At 37.1% G+C, this 23920-nt stretch overlaps 1 protein-coding gene across 3 annotated transcripts; it reads right to left on the bottom strand.

Moving 5' to 3' along the window:
• FERRY3 (FERRY endosomal RAB5 effector complex subunit 3) lies at positions 1-23893 on the bottom strand. 3 transcript variants are annotated; one of them, XM_068402010.1, is made up of 14 exons: positions 23578-23893; positions 22287-22481; positions 21866-22011; positions 20304-20485; positions 17791-17890; positions 17575-17696; positions 15228-15334; positions 14292-14489; positions 10441-10569; positions 9252-9320; positions 7480-7682; positions 2485-2542; positions 1192-1259; positions 1-251 (listed from the first exon to the last, which is right to left on the bottom strand). In XM_068402010.1, the coding sequence occupies exons 2-14, from the start codon at positions 22462-22464 to the stop codon at positions 159-161; spliced, it is 1653 nt and encodes a 550-aa protein (XP_068258111.1). In that variant the 5' UTR covers positions 22465-22481; positions 23578-23893; the 3' UTR covers positions 1-158. The 3 variants fall into 3 exon arrangements, with proteins under 3 accessions (XP_068258111.1, XP_068258109.1, XP_068258110.1); XM_068402008.1 differs by having other exon boundaries at positions 23710-23794; XM_068402009.1 differs by having other exon boundaries at positions 10462-10569; positions 23710-23794.
• Positions 23894-23920: the final 27 nt, after the last annotated feature.

Below are 23920 nucleotides of genomic sequence, written 5' to 3'. Positions count from 1 at the left end.
TACAGACAGCATTTATCTTTTATTATGACAACATGATTCTTGAAATTGCAACAAATACCACTTCAGGGTCATTATCCCTCAGAAAAGGGACATTCCATTCCAGAATCTCTGTAATCTCATCCTTTGTCAACAGGATACATCTTACTGCTGCACAAAATTCAGTGCTTAGAGGTCAGAGTCAGTGTAGAGGATACTCTGAAGATCTGCGGAAGCATATTACTCAGTTGGTAAAACATTTCCTCAGAAATCGTCTGGAAAAAAAAAATTAAAAATACACCAGTAAGCTCTGGCTTTTTGCTGTCGTTTGGAAGAATTAAGTCTCTCTCATTAAGAGAATTGTTTTTCAGAAGACGATGAAGGTAATTTTCAAACTATGTGTTATAACTCTATTTAATTCAATCAAAAGGAAAAGACTGACCTAAAAATACTGTTTGTATGTTTATGTGACGTATCTGTTTCCAGCAGATTTCTTGTTCCAGTAATCAATTATTTCTGCCTAGCATAAGCAAGACAGTGCTGTTTGTTATCTACAGGACTCCTGCTCTCTGAATTTCAGAACTAGATTCAACTTCACTATTTAGTTTATTCTTGGCTTCTTCCTTGCTCAGCCATTTCCTACTCTGTCAAGAAATACATATTATTTCTTTCCTAATATAACTGACTTTTATATTACTTCCAGTACCGCTTTTTAGAACAAACAAAACTTGGTGCTGGCCATCTTTGGAAAACTTCCTGTTTCTGAAGATCAGCTAGAACTCCAAATTAAATAATTTCAGAATCTTAATTACACTTAACTTCAAATACCTAGAGTATGAGTCTGTGGAAGCATGATTGAACTCAGTGCATATTGTTAGACAATATGACTAACAAATGCCTTATGTAATGCAAGGTTAGCCCATCTCTTCAGAGTAAATAATAGCAAAAACTATCTTTTTCAAAGGTGATGTATTCACTGTTTGTAAAGGTGAGCTTCCCAGTCTGAAATTTTAGCGTCCTCGGAAGATACTACAGGATATCAAAAAATATAAACCCCTCTTATTCCTGTTCTATAGGCAAGGGACCAAAACCACAGTGATTAATTTAAGCTCTCACAAAAAGAGCAGGGTATAGAAAAGAAATCAAAACTTCTTCTCTGACATTTAACTTCTTGTTCCAAGTCTCCTAGGTGGCTATTAACTTGGTTTAACCTACCTGTGGTACCAAGAATTGTACAGTTCGAGATATTCCTCCATCCCACGAGGCCATTTCCATCATGAAACCTAAAAAACAGCATTCATACTGTATGCATTAACCTACGCAATCTTCCCCATCAATTACATGGTTATCAAGCAGTGAGGGAGATTTCTCATACAATTAGGATTTTAACTGCCTTAACTAGGGATGTCATTAATCACATTTAAATCAGACTTGGCCAATCTCCTGACTGAAATCTGCTTTAACTGGAAAATCTAATGAGGAGTTATGGAGAAAATCAATATACTCTTGTACAGCAGAATAACCAGTCCTACTGTACCACAGAGTGCCAGCCAGCAGAAGTGAGAGGTTTCTCCAAGTATGCATGTTATGAGTTTTTTTCAATGGCTTGCTTTCATTGAGAAATAGCTCCTTCCTTTAGCTCTGATGTGATCACATCCACATCAATGAGTACAAACCTGTTGCCAAAAGTACACTGACAACCTGGCAGCAACAGAAGCTACCTGGACTTACTTATATGGAAAAAGCTCAGCACTCCTTTACTGCTCAAGTTACAATACAGCATTTTTATGCTCACATTTCCTTACAAATGAACTACAAGGTCCACAGGAAGACATTAGTGGCAAATAACGATACTCAGAAAAATAATTTATTAATGAAAGTGGCTATGTGGATGATATCCCATTGTGAATTACTAAAGGTCACAATAGGAAAAGGTTCCTCAAGTAGGTGGCAGAAAGAACATTAACGTTATTAGCATTTTAAATACTCTAAATGACTGGTTCAAGTATTTAAGTGCAACGCAATAGAATGCAGTAAATAATACCGCTTGGAAAAACAGAAAACCAAATTGAGTCATGAGGACATTCCAGCAAAGAGATGAATTAGCGTATAAACTAGTCTTGGAAAAATGAGGGAAGTCCTCATTTTTTGAGGCAATCAAAATACCAAAAGACACTGGAAATTATACTATAGAGAATCACCAGCTCTTGCCCTCCTTCAGAGATTGCTCAAAGCAGCAGTAAGTGTTTTTTCTTCTACTGTCTATGTTTAAGTTGTAAAGATACTTTCGAAACATTTTTAGTTTCCATTCTAAGTGTCTCCGACTATTTCCTGCAAGGCCAGTTAATAATTTTAAAGAGGCAATATAAGTGTATATTTTAACAAATGATAAATTATTGAAAAACACTTTTTTGTGGAAGATGTACAGCCTGAGCCAAGGCTGGATGTCACCAAATGCAATGCACAAAAAAAAAAAACAACAAACAGCTGAAGCATTCACTAACATACCTTTGACGCACTTGAACACAAGCTCTGCCCTCTTTAAGCACCATGGAATGGTCATTTCCTAAAAATTAATAAATGAAAAGCCTCAATGCCCAATGGATCTAACCAACAAGAGTAGCAGGGAAGTTACTAAAAATAATACATTTTCACCACAGAACCACATTTTCCCCATCAAGTATCCAAGCAGCATTATGGGTGATGAAGAGGGACTCAGTTTTCCAGAGTATTCTAGGCAGGTGGTATACACCTTACAGGTGATCATAAAAGCACTGCAACTGCTTATTGGTAGGAGAGCCCAGTGTCAGAACAACCTACACATTTTTAAGCTGAGATGTTGAATAAAAATATTGCTGACAATCCTGTCAATGTAATTGGAAATAGGTCTATTTAATTTTCTTGTGGAGCTTCAGAAAAGTGTATATCATCCCACGGAAAACTGCCAGATTTGTGCTTCAGCTAGCCAGAGACAGGCTCCTGACCACATCTTAACCACAGTAACTGATGATTCCTAGCTATTCTTAATGATTCTGGTTAAAGTTTACTTGCACACCCACCACCTTCAGTAAAAACCTTCTCTCTAATACTGGAACTGGAAGAAGCCGTTCTCCCCTATAGATGCATTTATGTTAAAACAAACAAAATCCATCTTCATCTGATGGACGAGTTTCAGATACAGAGAGCAAATTCTTACCTAAAGTTACATGGGATATGAAAACCATACTGCTTTAAGATATCGTAAGACATGGCTACAAGCACTGGTCTAAATAACTTAAATAACAGTTCAAATGCTTTCGTACATTAAACATTCTTTGGCTGTACACTACAAAGTGAATTATATCGAGATGAACATTCCTAGTCAGAGACAGAATGACTGGCACTGTAAACACTTCTCAGAAGGAAAATAGTACCTATTTGTTCTGATGTACTCTTCAACATCAACATGAGCACTTTCTAGTCTGAATGCAGGAATATAGATGTGGAAACAACTTTATCATTCTATGCATCTTTTCAAATTTATGCTTTACATAATTTCCTGTTCAGTAAAGCCAGCCTTTATTTTGCAATGCCAAACACTGTGCAATTTGTAATTTTCAAAAAGCTTAATTTCAGGATTTAAAAAAAGTTATTTGAGAACCAAGGCTATCTAAGCATGCCAACTGATAAAAATAAAAACAGTATACTGAATGTGGCTGCATTAAACAACTACTGAAAGCCAAAGTTCCTACTTAGGTGGGAGTATCTCCTGTCATCCTCAAAAATATGTAATACATTAAAAAAGGCATAAGCTAGAAATGACTTTTCAGAAAACTTTCTTTCACATTGTAAATCACTGCATTAATAGATGCTGCTTTTAGGGTATACAACACATTAACAGAACAATGCTGGACAACTTTTTTTTTTTCTCATTTCTAATGCGTGCTTTCTGTCACAAGTAATGTACTTGTTCATTGTTAGTTTTGATCGCTATTTTGGCTTACGTAAAAAACAAGTGTTTAAAAAGAAAGGTCCTGTTGCTCTGAAGGCAATTCAAGAGTACCTTTCACAATCAATAAAGGGAACTAGCCTTAAGAGGACTGATCAGAACAACAGGATATGACACTATTCCTTGGACTATTTCAGAGGAACATAGATGTTAAATCTTGTGGGCACTCAGGGAAATAACAGGTTGAATCCAGAATGTCACTGAGTGCAAGCCACAAGAACTGAAAATGATGCAGTAGTGATTCAATTCTAATCCATCTTTAAAAATGTAAGCTCCCATGATTTTGCCATGTTATCAGGATTTTTCTCTATATGCAAACTAAGTAACAGTTGTGGAAATGATGAAGCATTGGCTAAGTACCAATTCAAAATCCAATGCAGAGGATAGGGGAAAAAAAAAAAAAAAAAAAGCAAACACTCCATCTCCTATAGTGAGTTTTGGTCAATAGCATCCAAGCAAGTAAAAAAACACCGTAAAAAACACCTGGGACTTTTGGTTTTGTTCACTAGCAGAGACCACACCTCACTCCTTTTTAGGAGGCCATGATTTGTTGTCAAATTAAGATTTCTTCTGCTTATTAAAAAAAAAGAGGCCAACTTCACTGATTAGAAAGATATGCTGCAAAACTTTTTTGTTTAAAACAAATTTGTGACAGACTCACTACATGTGGCTGCCACTTTTATAAAGCTAAGGGCTTGTGCCTTTGCAGAACAATGTCATAACCAGGTAATGAAAACACTGAAGTCCATAACTGTCTTGTGGGACAAAGATTTCAAACCACATTTCAATGGTTTATTTTAGTAAGTTAAGAATTAGAAATATGTTTACTCAAACTATATCTATGCAAATCCTAAACGCTGTATGAGCAGCTCTACATTTAAAGGCAGGAAATTCAGACGAGAAACACTTGAGGTTAACACGTTTATCAATAATCTCTCTATATACATAAACCACATTCGTAAACATTTGCTACACAGCTTACACTCCCTTCATTTCTACTTTTTTCCAAAACATTTTCTCCTTAACTTATGGTAATAGAGGACAGCTGCCCGAGATCTCTGAAGAGTCACATTTCTCTCAGTGTTGCTGTGTGGACAGCAGCAATGGTCTCCTACGTTGAAAACTACCAAGGAAGTGTGCTAGCTCTAGATTTTTACCCATGCCATGCTATTGGGGCCATGTCATTGACCCAGTTTATATATCAATTTATATTAGATTCAGAACAGTGATCAGACAATAACGCCTCAGTTGTCCTGAATTTGAACTTGTCCGCTTTTGCCTTTCTCAAGTATCAAACCCAGTTTCTTTCCTTCATTTAACTTAATGATTGGAACAGATAAATCTGTTTTTGTTGGTTTTGTGATAAGAAAAAACTAAGAAAAACAGAATTCCTAAGTTCTTTTTTCATAGGAAAAAATAATTAGCTTTATATGAAGGTCTAATAATAATGAAATGTAATGGCTTCACTGAGATCAATATACTCATTACTTCTGTAAGGTTATAAACACCACTCTTCCACCCATAAAAGAAGAAAACTTTTGGGAAAAGCACAGAGAAAACTCATGATGAATGCCTGTCACAGTGAAGCATGCAAACATCTCTGCAGCTGTGCTCTTGGTTAACCACTTTACAAAAATGTTTTTATGTAGGTGGTAAACACAGATTCAAAACTGGGGCTGCTGAAGGCACCAAGTTCAGGTTAACTTTCAGAAATCTGTTATTATTCACTTTACCCTCAAAAACAAGTTACATATGTGTGTGTTTCAAATGAGGTCAGCCAGCTGCAAAGCACTGTAATGAGCAATGCAATTCACACAATGCAGCTTTCGCTAAACATACACTTACCATACAGGTCACTTTTGCTTACTCTGCATAGACTGAAAACTTAATATAAAAGGTAAATTGTTTTACCAGTACCTTTTAAGAATCCAGCACTAGACATGAAGATAATTCTTCAGTTTCACACATCCAAACAACAACACACTCTCAGCATGTTGAACACTTGGTCTTTTGCTTTATTTGTATTTTAAAATACAGATATACAAATGAAAGCTAAAACTAACAGTGTAAAAAGAATACAGTCACATGGCAACTTGATTAAGAAAAAAAGTCAATAAATTTATGAAAACACAGTAACTAGGTCCTGTGAGTAACCCAGGCTGCTGTCTTCCAAGTTGATTACTTGCATTTGTGCCCAAAAAAAGGTCTTGATAGCAGAGATGAAAAATTTCAGAAATAATATCATCTGTCCCTAAAGTCTGCTTTTATGTATGGAAGTATATCCTTTAGAAGCTTTGTTATTAGACTTTTTTAGCTTTTGCATTTCCTGCACTTTCACAATAATAGACCCTGACCATGCAAAAGGGTCCACTGCTACACTGCATTCCAATTAAATTCTGTTTAAAAAAAAGTCACTGTTAAAGGTAATCCACTGGTGAGCCTTTATCTTGCTATGAGTCAGGCACTCTCAAAGAAGGAAAGGCAGTATTGAAATTTGCAAGTGAAAAATCAAAGGGTTATTTAAAAAAAAAACAAAACAAACACAGACTTCTTATCCATGCAAAGGTATCAGTAATGGCAGCATTACCTTATTCTTCTCATTTCTCTAGGTTTATAAGCTTTTCACCTCCTAAGGTGAGGCATATAGCTGTACTGCCTGTCCACTGGCTCTCTCCCTGCCTCCCCATCCCCTTTTCTTCTCTGCCACTATCCTGCGAGCCAAATGTGACAGAGGAAAGAGGTTGTCAATGGTATTAAATTACTATGCACTGTGAAAAGTTACAGCTGAGTAAGGGACAAGTCCTACACATTAGTGTCCCACTGAAGAAGGGAATACAAAAGCTCACCACAATAAGTAAGCATACTTGTATCTACAAAGAGCCTCAGCAATATGCTGCTTCTTGCCCACCTGGTATTTGGGGGACTTAGATAGGAAACATATACAGAAACTAAGGATGTAAGTGATTAGACAGTGAAGAAGGAGACAGTTCACAGCAAAGGTGAAATCTGGTTGCTGCTGCGTAGGGCTGAGGTGGTGTTTAGCAATACAGAACTCGAAGCCAAGCTTTGCTAGTTCTGCTGCACATAAAACTTAGTTTTAAGGTTTTCTAACTAGCAACAATTAAAACTGGGGATCTGGTATCACTATTGCATTAGCGACTCTGAAGGTATGGTTTCTAAGCAAGAGCCGTTGCCAGAAGACTACCAGGCATGTAAGTCCCATCTTTCATTAATACTTGTGCAATGAGCTGGATCAAGGAAGTAAAGTGGCCAAAATGCAGAGTGGGAATAAAAAGCCAAAGTGATTCAGCTGGCTGAAACATTTTTAACTGGTTCAGTTCCTTGATTTGTGTCACCATATAGATATGAGTGCCAGCACAATGATGTGGCAGGAGCATGTGACTAGGATAAACTGTCCCATTTGACTTAAACCAGCATGAAACATACCCTTTGCAAAAATCACTTTTGTTGCATCCTAGACAATAAAAACAAACCCAATCTTTACATTTACTTACCTCTGACATATCGTGCACCAATAGGAGAGGGATACTAATGGTAGTAATGTCATGTGTGCAGCAAACTTTGAGAATGTTTCTGAGTCCCATGATTGCAGGATCCCGAGCAGTTATGTTACCGGATCTTACATTATCATCCACACAGAGGTGAAAAGCGACATGGATTTCAGAAAGATTTGAGTGGCGCGTGATGTAGAATTCTCCTACAGAATAAGATAAACCAAGAAGGCAAGATATCATGGTAGTGATCTGTACTGAAATATAATTGTTACACAATGTTAAGGACAGGGTCAGTTAAGACAAAAGGCAAATACAAATATACAACAGAGATCAGAACACATACATGAGGAGATAAAAAAAGTTAGAAACGAATTGGTCTAAAATCTCTTGGAATATGATTGTTCTGCATTCATCCTACACTCACTTCCCTGCTTTGATGGGTTTCACTGGCATCACAGATACCTGGTGTAATAAGACATAACAGTGCCAGTACAGGCGGATATGATCTATATATAGTACGAAACAGAAAAACAAACACAGAGGAGGTGTAATACTCAAAACGTATAACGTAAGCACTGAATTGCAGACAGATGTGGGAGGCGGAAATACCAAAAACGGATGTGTTAAAATAAAGGATGCAAAACGTCTGTGGAAAAAGATAGGGGATTACGTAACAACTGAGATATGTACTGGAAGACAAAGGTATCAGTGATCATCAGAATTTAAAATAATTCATAGTAATGGGAAGATTAGTTACAGAGTTGTTTTCAAAAAGTTACCAAGACCTCATGTTGGGGGTATTTTTAGACTTAGTATTCATTTATCAAAGGTAGAGAAAGAAGAAAGAGTAAGGGGCAGTGAAATGCAGTTCTCTCCATCTTACCTTTCTGCTAGAGATCAAAAGTCTATACTAGAGTCAACAGAAAAGCAGGTATGCAATACCCCTCCTATTTCAGTCAACAGATAGTAATGTTTCTTCAAACCTATTTTCACTGGTCATTTAAGTTAAGATACTACCTTTGTACTGGGACAACTGAAGAACAGGTATGTACTCCTTTCTGATGACTGCTAAGGAGGTAGTAATCCCCAGCAATGACTATCTAAGAGTAGTAATACACAAGGTACTGCAGGAAGATTCATCCAGATTTATCTGTTAAGGACCCAAGCTGATTTATGAACCACTTATACCAACAAGATCTAAGACAATCATGAAAGCAATTTTAAGAAGCCCTCTTATTCAACCATGGGTTGTATGGATTTAACTCCTCCCTCCTCCAACCGTATATTCATCTTCAAATTCCAACGAAGCTTTCCTTACTATAATTCACAATATATACAGAAGATGCAAATCCATTTCTCTCAAAGAGGAAGTACGTTCTCAAAGTTAAAAAAATACATTCTAAAATGCTTTACTGTATCAAAACAGTGACATATATATAATTATTTTCAAAAATAAAATTAGTTGCTAGTATTTAGGTTTCACCTTTTCACAAGGTGCTCAGAGAGTTTTTTTTCACCCTCAAATTCTGAAAAGAAATTTTAGGCATAGAGAAGTTAAGTGATTTGCCCCAAGTCACATGATGCAGTAGCAAAGCTGGGAATAGAAACCAGATGTCCTGACACCCAGTTCTCTGCCTTAGCCACAAGAACATCCTTCTCCTCTGATTGAGGTCAACTCAGGTTTAGTTTATAATTTATATTCTGACTTTAGAGCTAAAAATGTGCAAACACAATTTGCTTTAAGAAGAGGGGGAAAATGCAATGGAACTCACCTGGCAAAATATTTGACTGGTTTCGTTCAATATTCTTTAATTTATCTTCATTTCCACTACTTTTGTTTTCTGTATATAAATACATAGCACAAATAGTAAACATATCATCCATTAATTATGCTTCAGCATGGAAGTTTGATATAGTGACATAACATCTGTCTTGAATTTTTACCATAAAGTCCCCCAAAAGCAGAGGGATGGACAGGAAGTGTTTTTGCTGCCTTCAATAGACACTGAACTGAATCCTATCTCAAATCATTAGCTTTCTTATTAATCATCATACGATACCTCTTAATTTGGACAAAAGAAGACACAATATTCTCAAACATGATACTACACTTTCCAAATTGCCCCCACAACTACATAGTACCTTGCTATTGCTTTTTAAATAATGTAACTTTTTAAAAAGCATTTGTTCCTAGTATGACAAGAAAAGTTTTAAAGACATTTACATAAATCTGCAGTACAAAAACAGCTTTCAGTATTTTCCTCAAGACTACAGCAGTACGCAGGTTCCTAAGAAAACTTGTTTCTCTGTGTACTCTTATGAATCTATTCATGTTACTGATGTATTTAAACCACATAAGTAGTTCTCTTCAAGAAAAGCAGTTTCACGATGTACAAGTACTGTCTTAACACCATGTGGTCAGAAAATTTCACAGACATTTGTAAATATAACTGTAAAGTAAACCATTCACAAGGATTTGGTCAGCACTAAAAAGTATACATATTTAGTCAATTTATTATTCAGTTTTTAGTGTTCATGTATAAGAAAGGAAAACAGTCATAACTCCTCTTCTGCAATTTTTAAAGCCTTCCCTTTAAATAGAAATAAAAAAGTCAAGTCAGATAAAGTCTGTGTTGCTACATGCAGTTTAAACTGCAGAGGAAAGCACAACAGCTCCATACATGTCCCACGCTGTTACAGTGTGATCAGAACTTAAGGACTTTTTTTTTTTTTTTTTTTTTTTGTTAAGGTATGTCTGTTATGGCAGCAAAGACATCATGTCAAGATGCTGTCTGTGAAGAGAGAACTTCATGCAGACTTCTCACAGTTTATCAGTAAACTAGAACATTCCATTTTATAGATCAGGTAACTGAAGAAGAGTGAAATTAACTTGCCCATAACCACAAACATTCAGCTGACCACTATTCTATTTCAAGGAAAGTAATTTTGGTTGTCACTGACCATGATGTCTTTTCGACTTACTGCTACGCTGTGCTCTGGCCTTAAGCACAACCTTCTGGACAATTTCAAGCTGTTCTTGAATTCCAGGAAAATGAAAATCCGTGCATTCTTGGCAAACAGTTGCAAAATCTAGGAAAAAAAAAAAAAAAGATAAAATCCATGTCATAAGGCTGTACTTTGTACATTACGCAATTCTGCTCTACTGTTCAAGTAAGGCCAGTTACAAAGGCAACCCCCCCCCCCCAAAACCAGACAAAGTGCTGCTCTGCTCCTCTAAGTTCTAAAAAAATTATGGCAGAGACACAATATTTTTTGAAAGAAATTAATTGCTTGAGGGGAAAAAAAAAAAAAAAAAAATCTTTGAGTGCTGTTGCTCTTCAAACAAAAGCATACAAAACAAAAAATCCCAAAATAACAGCAATAATGTATGTGCATTAAATGTAATTGTGCTTTAAAAATTATGTCTTATTACTAACAGTCCTTTAATGTGATAATTTATTAAAACATACATAACAGATATTTCCAATAGCAACAACAGCAAAAAATGAGAGCTATTAATGAAATTCATCAACAGTGTACCTGGAAAGCTGGAACTACAGTTCTTTCCTTTTAGTTCTCAAAACACAGATATGAAATCTAAGGAAAAGTATCATCAGTTGAAAAATGCTGCAAGTTCCTTTTCATGATAAGCAAGTATTATGTCAGACTTGGAAATATTATACTGATAGTTAGGATCACAACATACCGCCTCTGTGACCGGTATTCTAAGCTCCTTATCTGTATGTCCAGCGATCTCCCCAAGCAAGTCAATGGGAGCCAAAACAAGCTATTAGCAAGGAGCTGGACTATCCTAAGCAACTGCTACTTATTTCCCGTTTTGAGGTACCTGCTCTAATCCTCCTTAAAGTTCTTAATGTACTCTGATTGCCTATCTGGAGAGCACCATATACTCCTGTGAACAGGCTGCGACAGGAACATGCAGGATAGAGAGAAAAATCTTAATGTATTTCATCTTTTTACATGAAGTCTCCATCATAAAAATCTATTTTCAAAAGGTTTTATTAAATTTCTAGTGTCCAAAATCAGGGGAGGAAGAAGCTCATATTCCAAAAGATTATGTCTTCTGTGTGTATCAAGATAAAAGAAGGTCACAAGACATTTTATTTGAAACAAACAAATGAAAAATCTCTTGTATTCAAAGTAAAATTAACTTTAATTTTAGTTTCTCCTTTGCCTGAGTGTGCTACACCTACTTAAAACCTGAGTCACAGTAGCCCTACAAAGTCCTAATATAAGAGACTTCAGCTATGCAATGCATAAATATAAAGTATATAAAGAAACTACTCATCTAGCTTAAGAAAAAAATAGTCTGAATGAAATTAGCATGTTAGAAGTTCATACGTAAGTTCAATTTTCTGTTCAAGGCTGTTTTCTAGAGATGTGTACAAATCTGATTTCAAAGGTATATTTTGCTAGTTGCCATTTACACATTGTTAGAAATACAGAAAACACTGCAGTCATGGTTTTCAGTCTTGCAAATACCTCACATACATCCTCAATTTTGAGACAAATTGAGTCATTTTTGGATAACAGATTTAACAAAGATGCAACATCAAAATATTGCAACAGAACTAACAAAGTACACTAAACGAACGACATCCTTAAGCTTCCTCAAGATAGAGCTAAACAAACAAAGTCAACCAAGTAAGTTGCAGGACTTCATACAACTGGAGCCCCTCTTCATTTAGTGCTTGCTGAGTGACTGGTGTTGCTCCAAACAATGTAAAATGCTTGGATAAACATCATGCTTACATGAAGCTCATTTACTCCAACTACCTTTGAAAGTCATAGAATCATAGAATGGTTTGGGTTGGAAGGGACCTTAAAGATCATCTAGTTCCAACCCCCCTGCCACAGGCAGGGACACCTTTCCACTAGACCAGGTTGCTCAAAGCCCCATCCAGCCAGGGAACCCCTGAACGCTGCCAGGGAGGGGCATCCACAGCTTCTCTGGGCAACCTGTTCCAGTGTCTCACCACCCTCACAGTAAAGAATTTCTTCCTAATCTCTAATCTCAATCTATCCGCTTTCAGTGTAAAGCCTTTATCCCTTGTCCTGTCACTACATGCCCTTGTAAAAAGATTTGAGGGAGCTTCTAGCCTATCACAAAATAAAGGCTATCAGGTTTGTATTTTACCCCAGCTTTAAAACGGAAGCAGAAAATTGTTTCTGCATTTCTGTAACGCAGAAATTTAGACTGCCCAAGCCACTACCCTCCATATAAACAATAGCATCAATGTGTTATTTAAAGGTCTTCTATATAGCAATTTTATGAACTTGTGAATCCCCCAGTGTATTTATTTCTTAAAGAGCATTTTAGGAAGGAGAATTGGTTCTAGCTAGTGCTCTTGCAACAAACAGCTTTAACAGTTTAAGAGCAACGCCTCCTCTCAAAGGTGTTTATTACTGCTCTTCTGCCAGAAGCTACCACTCTCACCACAGAGTGGCTTTAAAGAAATGCACTCAAACCTCAGTTGCCACCTCTAGCGGTTAGGGGTCTCAGTACAACCAGATGTTCACTGATGGTTTAAAATAATATATCTGACTAGGTCAGAGGAGCTGAGACATGACACACATTCATTTCTGAAACATTTTTAAAAAGAATGGTGGTGCAGACAGCTGTGGAACATGCCCACAGTTAAGTTCGCCAAAATCCCTTCGTAACTCAAAGAAATCAAAATTTATTGAGGATTATATTTTACAGACTGTGCTACAGTCCCTTATTTTCCCCCTCTACTGTGGCTACAAGACCTAACTGGTGACTAGAAAATGCAATTTTGTGTTTAACGATATGACTTAAACATCAGCCTTCTCTTATCACCTAAGTTTTAACATAAAAACAAATCTCTGTTATTCCTTTAAATATTTAAGCAGTAAAAAAACTAACTGAAAATGAGTACAAGTATGAAATAATACTGTCAAAATTAAGCATCTTGGAAACCATAAACAGCACAAATGCAACTGCAGTTTTAACTGGTACACTTCCCTTTCCTTCTTGCTACAAGCCTGATTCCACACTGTTTTCAGAGAGTATCAACCACCAAAGTCTATTTTTTTTCCGGCACACTAGAATAATGACAAGTAATAGCAGCTCCAGCCAAAAAGACATTTCAAGTGTAAGTATTCTGGTGTTAAACTTCAAGAGGAAAGTGGGAAAGTCAATAATGTGGTTCAGAGAAAGCCTCGGTGACCAAAATTGGAACAGGAACGAACACGTTTCATTGGTTAACCTTGATACAAAACACATTCATCATAGTGTCCAGTCACTCAAAAGACATGCACTTAAAAAGGCTACTATCAAGCTTTCCAGGAGTAAGCAATATTCCTATTGTTCATTTTTAATAGAATTCATAGCGCTGCTGATATGTAAAGTACATGGTATTTTTATACATTTACTTATCAATTTAAAATCTTAGCATATTTCATTTTCATCTTTGCAAATATGTTTCAGTATGCTAAGCTCACATCTTAGAGTTAGAGGCCTCTACTGATAATAAGCCAATCTAAGGCAGGGAAATCAACACTGAAGTGTTCACTCTAACACGTTCCTTACTCAAACACAAAACCTAGGAAAGAGATGACAGAGATAACAGCGTATCAGAGCACAACTCTGTCCCCACCCTTATCTACATCTCTTTTTGCATTTGTTACCTTTTTGCAATATCATGTCCAAAACACTAGGGTCTCCAGCAAATTTTAATTTTACAGGGAATATTTTTTGTGAGAGAAGACCGCAAGTTTTTAAGTGACATTCATTTTTACGACACAACATACCCCATTAGAGGACTCACCTCTTTTGATGCCGCTATATGAACTGATGCGGTTATCTACCAATAAAACCAGGCCACAGAGAGAAGTTGAATAGAGAGACATTGCAGTTTGAAGTCTGTGAAGTTTTACTCCACTTCGATGATTGCGCTTATGTTTACAGAAATCCAGCATATCAGCTCTCAGTAATCTCAAATTATGCATCGTCTTCAACTGAGCTCCTGTGCGGAATATAAATGATTTTAATACATACAGTAAAAGAGGGAACTCAGGATTGTTATTAAAATGCAAGGGATCAAAGTGGTCCCCTACATTTTGTGAAAAAAAGACCTATAAGGGAAATATAATCAATAATACTCAAAGTTCTTAACCATATATTCAGCTTTACATACATATCAGACATTTAGAAAATATGAGTAAAACTGCAATATTTTCACATACTGCCACAACGCAAGGCTTACCTATACCTGAAATTAGCCTTGTTCCCTATTACAAGGCTATGGATGAAATACTAATGCAGTCAAAACAGACAGCGTAAGAAGTCTCTATTGCATAAACAAAATGTAAAAATTTTAAGTACCTATTTTTCTGTTAATTTATTGTGGGAATTCAATTTAATACCCACATTTTCTTACCAAACAAGAAAAGTTAAAATAAATTTTTTAACCGCTATGTGTTCTGATGTTAGTGTGCTTTTCTACACTAGTCACCTTGCTAGAGTGGATAAAAACTTGCTTCTAGAATGTTTTCCATTAAGTATATTTCAGGTAGCTAGATACTGTTTGATACAGTTTATACCATACTGTACTTCTGTTACATATTTAAAGAACAAATACAAAATGATTACAAACTGTATATATTATACACATTGACAGTAAATACTGTAAATAATACATAGCTTAGATACATCATTTATTAGCATCTGTTACTATGTTTGGTTTTGGTGTCAGTTTACTTACCCAAGTGAATGGTAAAACTTTCTTCTAAAAGCCTTTGCTCTTCATAAATTCTTCCATTTCCTTCTACAGATTCTCTCAGTTGGCTGGGCTGAACCTTAATTTCATCACTAAAATAATGAGAAACATACTGAAAATTTTATCCTAATTTTTGTTCAAGACCAGAAATATTTTATGAAAGCTATCCAAAGTTTTCTCAGCTAGTCTGTGGAAACCAAGAGACTAAACCTATTTGAATGAAGTCTACTCATCTGAGGTTTTGCCTTTCTGGCATGCGATACTCCGTGTGCATACCAGCAGGAAGAGTAGACTCCACTGTTAGATTTACATTACCTAGCTCATTTGTAAAGCATTCTGAGATTGAAAAATAAAAACAAATCACAACACCTAGTTACAATATAATAAGAACATAAGAATAAAAGGAAAAAATTAATTCTTCTCAGCCTATTTATAATAGCCAAAACCTTACTTATGAAGTTACTATATAAAACATTTTTTTCCCCACACACAAAATGGGAGGTTAAAAAAAAGCTAAATCAAATGCTCCACAGTTTTCAAACTAGCAGGAAAGACTTCAGATATCAGTTCAAATTTTTTTCCTAAAGTCAACGATCTGGTAGTAAGTGATACAAGAAGTACAAGTTTCTGCTACATGAAAGATGAACATCTCTCCAATTTGTTTCTCTTTATTTTCAAAGTGTCTAATCTTCAAAAGGTGTTTCATAAAGGACTGTTTTATAAACTTGCAAGCAATTCCACTAATTGCAAATGCCAAATGATGAAGTAGAACTGAGATACACCGTTAATAAATATATATACACACACATATAAGCATCCAGAAGTATAAATATATATATATGTGTATATATGTGTGTAACACACATTTTTTTTTCCTCTCTCTTTAAGCTTCTAGTTGCTCTACTATAGACTTCCTGTGCATTATTTTCAAATGCATTAGGGACCTATAGTTTTCAAGACTCAACACAAGCAGAGAGATCACACTTTCTACTAGTGTATGCGAGTGCAATGATTAAAATACTATCACTTTGCATCTGTTATCATCGTCCAAGATTATAAAGCCAAAACATCCTTACTGTCTCTCAGAGGTAATTGCCTCTGGACCTCTAGCAGTCCATTTCTTCTAGCTTTCAGCTCTAAGCAACTTCACCTTGGTCTTATTTTACAGCAGCAGAAGGCCAGAACGTGGGAAGAGGTTCACAGTGGTAAGTACGAATAATCTTTAACTTTAAAGCCTCATGGAAATAATCAACAAAGCTAACATGAAAACTCTGTGGAAAAATATTTTAGCATTGGGCTTAGAGCTTGAGCAGACTGTCATTACTGCAGTGATTCTACTGCAGTGACCAGTCACTAGGTTAGAAAGAGGCCAGCTTGCTTGCGAGCTATGCAGTCCTAGGACATTCTGAGGCTAACCTGAGAACTGCAAAAGACTTCCAAAATATAAATTCACAGACAACAAATCCTGAGGAAAGTAGTGAGAAATCTAAACATACAGCATCATCTTCCAATATATTTCCCCTCCTCTCTCTCTCCCCTGTCATGTTCCATACACTTGGCTTCCTTATCCCAAAAGGAAGCACTTAAAAGAAAGTGATTAAGCATTTCAGGCGTTATGATCCATGCCTGTCTTGTCTTATCGATGGCATCCACTTTGTTCAAAGGTGGTGTGTTTCCCATATATTCCTTACTGCATCCACCTAAATCTACTCAGACAGGCTATTCTACTAACGTGAGGCATGAGAAAGCATCAGGTTTTACTCCTATTTTCATATTAGTAGCAAAGGTGGTAGTTACTAATGATAAAGAATAAGGATCTCCACAAGTTACAAATTCTGATTTCCCTGCTATTTCATTATCAGAAAGCTTTTCATTCAACTCTCACCATAAGTGTTCACACTAAAAAATTCTTTTTTAGTTGTCCAGTGATGTATACATAAAACAAACAAAAAAAGGCTTATTAATTCAAAATTGGTGATACTGTTACCATTTATTAAGCTACCATTATTCCGCAGAACATCCTGAAGTGGTAACAGAAAGCCTTGTGAAATAGTGTTAAAGATAGATGTTGTAAATAAAGGCAAAATAGGAGGAAACCCCATTCAGCCTAAGTTGTAGTTCAGTGCATTAGAACACTTTATGGTACAGAAAGGTTATAACATCACACAGCAAAGAAACTTCTAAAAATATAAGTAGTTAATTATGATGGTTTATTTGCCTTTGATTTTCTTTGATTATTCTAGTTAAATGGCTAATCTGAAATAAAGAATATATAAAGTAAGTTCTTTCAACTATTACAGATGGAAGTAAGCATCACATAGGAATTAAATACCTGATTGAGCTGTTGTTGGGATTCTTTAGGTCATGATGAAGCTTTATCACCCACTCCTGATATTCCTGCTTCTGAATAGCAGTAGACTGTTTTAATTCATTGGTCCATTTGTTCTCCAAATCCTAACAAGATGACAGTGATAATTTGAGTGTTTTGGGCTTTCTTTTCAAGACAATTAGTTGCATTATGTATTCTAGTTCACTGAAATTAGTTTACCTGCTGAGATTCAAAATGCTGAGCTGCTAATGAATTTACATCTTGGTCCGTTAGCGATTTCCCTAGCTCCTGCATCACCTTATCCATTTCAGCTCCTTGTCTGAAAGAGAAGCACACGTAGATTTGCAACAAACAACACTTGCAAAAAACTGGCAGAACACCCGTTGTTGTTGATACAGTTACTGATACAATGATCAGCTGCATTGTTCAGCTGGTCAATGCTCATCACAAGCAGAGATATACCTGAGATATGTCATGCAGTATTTTGTCCATCTGCTCATTTTGGAATTGGAATTCATACGTTTAAAGTCTGCCCTCACAGATATTCAAAAGAAGGTATAACAGTATCTCCAGATACTTGAATATAGCACTTCACTATCCTTATCATTAGAAGATTTTTTGAAATGGACCTACTCCATCCCTTGCTTTCCTCCCGCCCCAACCGCAGATGATGCAGACAGGTAAACACCAGGAGGTAGGCTAAACACACCTATTTTTAACAGTCAGATGAGCTTCCAGCTCAAATTACATTCAACAAGGGGACCTGGAGTTGAAGGACTGCCCTGCTATCATTAGTTCATCCCATGCCTCATCCCTCCTTAGTCTTCTTAACCCCTGGCTTCACTTAGTCTTTCACATTCAGTCCTTTCTTCAGTAAGGAATCAATTTACCCTAGCTCAGATTTAAAAATGAATATCCACAAAAAAAAAAAAAAAAAAAATTGAGTTGAGGGTCAGGGATTCCAAGTCAGCTCCTGTGTAAACAGAACACTACCTGCACTCATCTGGGATAGCTGCCACCGACATACGGAGTTTCTTGATGATGACAAATAGATAAGATAAATTCCTCTGGAGTCTATATCACACTAGAGCACTACAAGATTACTGCTCTTAGGATTAAGTGCTCATTCTTCTAGATACATGAGAAGAGTTAATAAGCTGCAAAAAGTTTTGCTAAGACGTTACTGGCAACATTTATCCCCAAAGTAGAGATACACAATATTCGGTCTAGAAGAAACTATATAAACAGGTATGCATGATATGATGTGAGCTTAAACAAACACAACTCAAGAGGAATATTGCCACTTAGAATGCTAAAACATACCTACTTAGAATATTCTGGCATCTCACAAGCATCCCTAGCATTTAGTAGCTATACTATATCTATACTTGTGTGCATTCATTTTCCTTAACGTACTAAGTCTCGAAAAGAAAAAGAGAACTCTGCATTGTATGTGTTCCCTCTTGTGGACAAAGCAGCCACCTGCAGCTATTCAAGCCTATTCAGAAACTCAGGATCCCAGACTTTCCTAAATTTCAAATTCAACAGTTTCTGATTTAAAATTGGTTCAAGTCTTTTGCTCATCTTTTCACCCCATGGAACTTCCAATTTTTCATTTAAATTACATCATAACAGAGGCAAAACATGGTACGTACATATACTTTATTTTCCTAGATATACCAAGCATTTTACATTGCTGTACCACTTAAAACGCAGATAGAACAATGGAAATCAAACCTTATATTACTTTGATGGCCTTAGCTTTTAGTATTTTCAGTGACTGAGGACAATATAAGATAGGTGACCCTAACAATATAGGCTAAGTACTATATGACTTTAAAGAGCTGTCCTGGTTTGGACTAGAACAGAACCAATTTTCCTTTCAGTAATTTTTCCTTTCCATTAAGTTTCTTCTAAGTAACTGCACTTTCTGAAGCTAACTACATGTTTTTCAGACAGTGTCTGCTTCTAGGATTGATAATGCTTGAAGTTTATGGTTATTACTAAGGTAACGGTAGGAATGGTAGGCAGAAAGGCTCTTGCTTAGACTTATTCCTATAGAAACCAAGGTCACTGCTAAACTGCCCATAGTCCACAAGTGAAGGGCTGTACAAGTCACACCTCCGGGGAGGAGCGGACAGGAAAGGTGACCCAAAATTGACCAACGAGGTATTCCATCCCATACACGTCATTCTCAGTTTAAAGCTGAGGGATCACTAGAAGTTCACTTTTCTTCTATGGCCAGCGTCCAAAGAGGACTCTGTCCATTTTTCTCCCGCCCCCGATCCCAATCGGTGCGTTCCCGAATCCAGTTCCTGTCTGACACTGAGTCCAGTCTGGGACTTCCCAGGGCCTGCCCTGCAGCGCCAGGGGTGACCTGGTCATCATCTGGGGAGCTCGATCTTGGTTTTGTACATATTTAATTATTTCCATTATTATTATTATACTCTTTTTCATTGTTATAGTTTATGAAAACTGTTTTAACTTTCCAACCCATAAGTCTCTCCCCCTCTTTTCCTTCCTCCCCAGAGGGGGGAAGGAAAGAGTTAATAGAGAGCATCTGCCATCTGTTTAATAGCCAGCCCAGCTTTAAACCTTGACAAGAGGTAAACATAAAACTAAAACAGGGCTCACAAAGAACAAGTCGACACACATTGTCCTATGAGCTGTATACACCCAGTGGCATACACTCCTACTTAATAAGATAGAAAAAAAAAAAAAAGAAGGAATACCTTTCTCGTAGTTTTTTCAGTTCCACATCTCTTTCACTTATTAATTCTGAGATACTAACAAAATAATTGTGTTCCAGGTTTAACAGCATTTCAGAAGCTGGAGAATGTATCAGATCATGATAAACATCGGCAAAATCTTCATCCCAGCTGGTTTCTTCAGGTTTTGCATATTCTAATGTTGTCTAAAAATTATAAGAGATTTTAAACCATATAGTACCTTTTAGGACATATAAGGATCCATCCACAATGGTGGGGCAAAACCAGCTGGGCATGTGTACTGTTGTATAACCTTCCACATACATGAATTGTCTTTCCTCATTTGAGCTTTTTTGTATTCTGCTTTAGATTTAACATTTTCTCCCTTTCCATATTCTTTCTCTTTCAAACCAACCAACAGCAGAAACATTAACATTTTGACTACAGTGAGGATTTTCAGCCATCACCAACTTGGAAAGAACAATAATATCTACAACAGTATTTGCAATCAATTAATTTTGGATAAGGGCCCAAAACACCAGCTGTGCAAATAAAAATGTTTTCCTAGAAAGGATGGGTAACCTCTGATGTCACTAGAATTTGATCACCAACACTGATTTAAGAAAAGCAATTTTTATTGAACAGAGAATGGCCCAAAGATGCCAGTTTTGCAGGCTCCTTTATACTGAAACACTCCTTACATTCCCACCAGATTCAGCTGACAAATTGAGATTGTATCATTGAAATGTAGGCTAGAAATGTCAAGAAATGATCTAATCCCAATCCCTGCAACTCAGGCTAACCTATTCATAGAAACCGCTAGCACAGAAGACTGTAAACTCTTTCAACATTTTATCACACTCCCACGCTCACCCAATAGATTTTTCATTCTTAAAGGTTTAGCTAATTTCATTTTGTTGATGTTCATTAAGACAGATGATTTGCTTCCAATTCTCTTTATAATATACGTATGTTTTGGAATTTTTCACAACATTCTTCTGTATTCCATGATAAGCAAATTCAATTCCTATAAACTTTTCCTCTAATGCTGCAGTTTGTCGTTCTTTTTTTTCTCTTCACTAGGACCCCTCCAGTTCTTTTACATTCCTCTCTTTTGAAGATCACATGCAAAACTGGATGCATTACTCCAGCTAAAGCCTCATCATCACTAAATAATGTAAAATAGTCACATGAACTCAGAAAATGAGCTGAAAAGTCTCTTGCAACTAGACAGTCTCTCTTTGGAGTCTTCATTGCTATTTTTGGATTTAGGATAGGAGTACCACTTTATTATCTCTCGCGTTGATTTTAATGCACTATAACCCTTAGGTCTTTTTGTTTATCACTAGCAATTTGCCTCAATTTTTTATCTTTTGACTCTACTAAATTCAGGAAAAATGTGACTGAGAACTTGTAGGATGAAGACTTAATGATCACTTTCAGATAAAAGGAAAAATTGTACGAATTGATCAGTAAAAGTGAATTTCAATGTAATTTGCATCTTCACGGATATGATTCTCACTGTACATGCGCACACACTCTCACAAAGCAAGTCCTGAATATTAACTTTTCAGCCTTAATCTTACCTCTTTATAAGCTTTAGCCCAAGTATCTGCCAGCTGGTTTATGTCTACTTTTCCTGATTTCACTGCTTCCAGAGCCATTTCAGCTTCTCTATCATAATCTTTTATAGTTTCCTCTTCTATGAACTTATTAAGAGATTGCTTCAGGTCTATTATAGCAAGAAGAGAATGGTCCATCAACAAAACATGTCAGTGAAAGCATGAATAATCATCTACCAAACATACAAAGAAAGTTTTTCTGAAAACCTTTTACTTGGGCACCTTATTTGCTAGTACTGACAGTAATTTTCTTTAATGTTTTGCTGTTTTAAAAACAAATTTTTTAAGACTGTTCTAGTAAATATCCTTTTTGGCTTCTTAAAGCAGGTTGTAAGACACTTACGGGCATGGATATATGACGTTAATTTAAGAAACCAATCCTTACCATTTTCTATAAAGCACGGCAGATTGTGCAGAAGCATTAGACGTCCATGCAAGTGACTAATATTCTCTTGCACAGGGAATTTGAGAGGCACAGTAAGCACTAAATGTTGATTTCCAGCACTGAATTCGTACACATAGTCTCTCTCCCTAGTGCAGATCTTTCCTTTATTAGGCTTCATCTTCTTGCGTTGATTTCCTGCATTAGAAATGAAAGTAACAGGAGTTACATTCCTGTAAAATCATAAGTAAAAAATGCTAACTAAAAACCTGGCTTTGTTAATAATTAACAGCTTCTGTCAGGAAAACTTAAAACCTCAAATTTTTCAAAGATACCTCAATTTTGACTTCCAAATACATAGGTTGGAACTGAAGCATAAATACCGGTTTCCAAAACACTGAATGCTAATGAACTGTAATTGGGTGTATCAATATTTCAATATGGGTAATTACTCTTCAAATTACAGTATAAGCCTCCTGACTTAAAGACAGAACCATGACAGGAGAAATCCTCATAAACAGCAAACTTTAACTGAGACACTGTAGCTGCTGACATGCACGTCTCAAAATCTGAAATCTTTCACGGTACATTAGGATTTTATTTCCTCCTTTCTGCAGGTGGTAGACTTGACAAGGAGAGGAAGTTTGCAATCATTTTTAGAAAAAGCTTATTTTCTCATTTTGTAACCTACTTCAGGATAGACTGTCATTATTTTTAAATAATACCATTAAAAAATAAGCCAAAAGAAAAGCAAGAGAACTGTCTACAAGATGAAAATACAGGATGGGAGCACATACTCTTACCAGTCATTTTTACCTCCACTCATTTGCATTCCTCTTTTTTGAACATTACCTGCAAAGCTGGACACATTACTCCAGCTGAAGTCTCCCCAGTGCTAAAACCCACTGTCTAAGGGGAAGAAAAGCAGTAAACGAAAGGAAAAAAAAGTGTATTTTCCACAGCAAAATTCATGGGACCAGTTTATAGGTTTGTGGGGTTTTTGTGAACAAACCTACATGTTGGAAACGGATGAAACAAATCAGTTACAAATCGCTTCACGATAATAATAAAACGCCATTGACCCCAGCGCAGCCGAGCAGCCACTCTGCCCCAGCGGGGAGGGCCGAACCCCCTTTCCAAAACCGGCGCTAGTGCCCTCAGCCCCACCGCGGGCTCTGGGGTGACAGCCCGGTGGCCCACGCCAAGAGAGGCGACATTCACTCCCGTTCCTGAAAAAGCAGAAGCGAAGCTGGCGGCGGGAGGGAAAGGCCTACAGGATCCCATCCCCCCTTACCCGCCCAGGAAGGCTCCAAAACCCCACGGTAAACACAGCCCCTGAGCCCGGACGGGGCAGCGCCCACAGCAACCGGGGCCGCCTCCCCCGCCGCGACGGGCAGGAACGGCGTCCTCCTCCCTCTGCCCTCACCTGGGTCCCGGGTAGACAGGCGGGGAGGTGAGGAGGCGCGGCGGGTGAGCGGGCGGCGGCACCGGGGGGCTCGGCCGCTGAGGAAGGCGGTGACGCCGGGTGGTTCCCGCCTCCCCGTTACAACCTCCGGAGCCGCAGATTCGGCCCCTGCCCGCCTCGTGGCGAATGTGCCGGGCCGGGGCTCAAGGAGAGAGCGGGGCGGGGCGGGGCA

This window comes from Nyctibius grandis, chromosome 5 (assembly GCF_013368605.1).
Source record: "Nyctibius grandis isolate bNycGra1 chromosome 5, bNycGra1.pri, whole genome shotgun sequence".
Lineage (NCBI taxonomy): Eukaryota > Metazoa > Chordata > Aves > Nyctibiiformes > Nyctibiidae > Nyctibius > Nyctibius grandis.
Note: the sequence above shows the minus strand (reverse complement) of the source record. Positions and strands in the feature narration are given on the sequence as shown.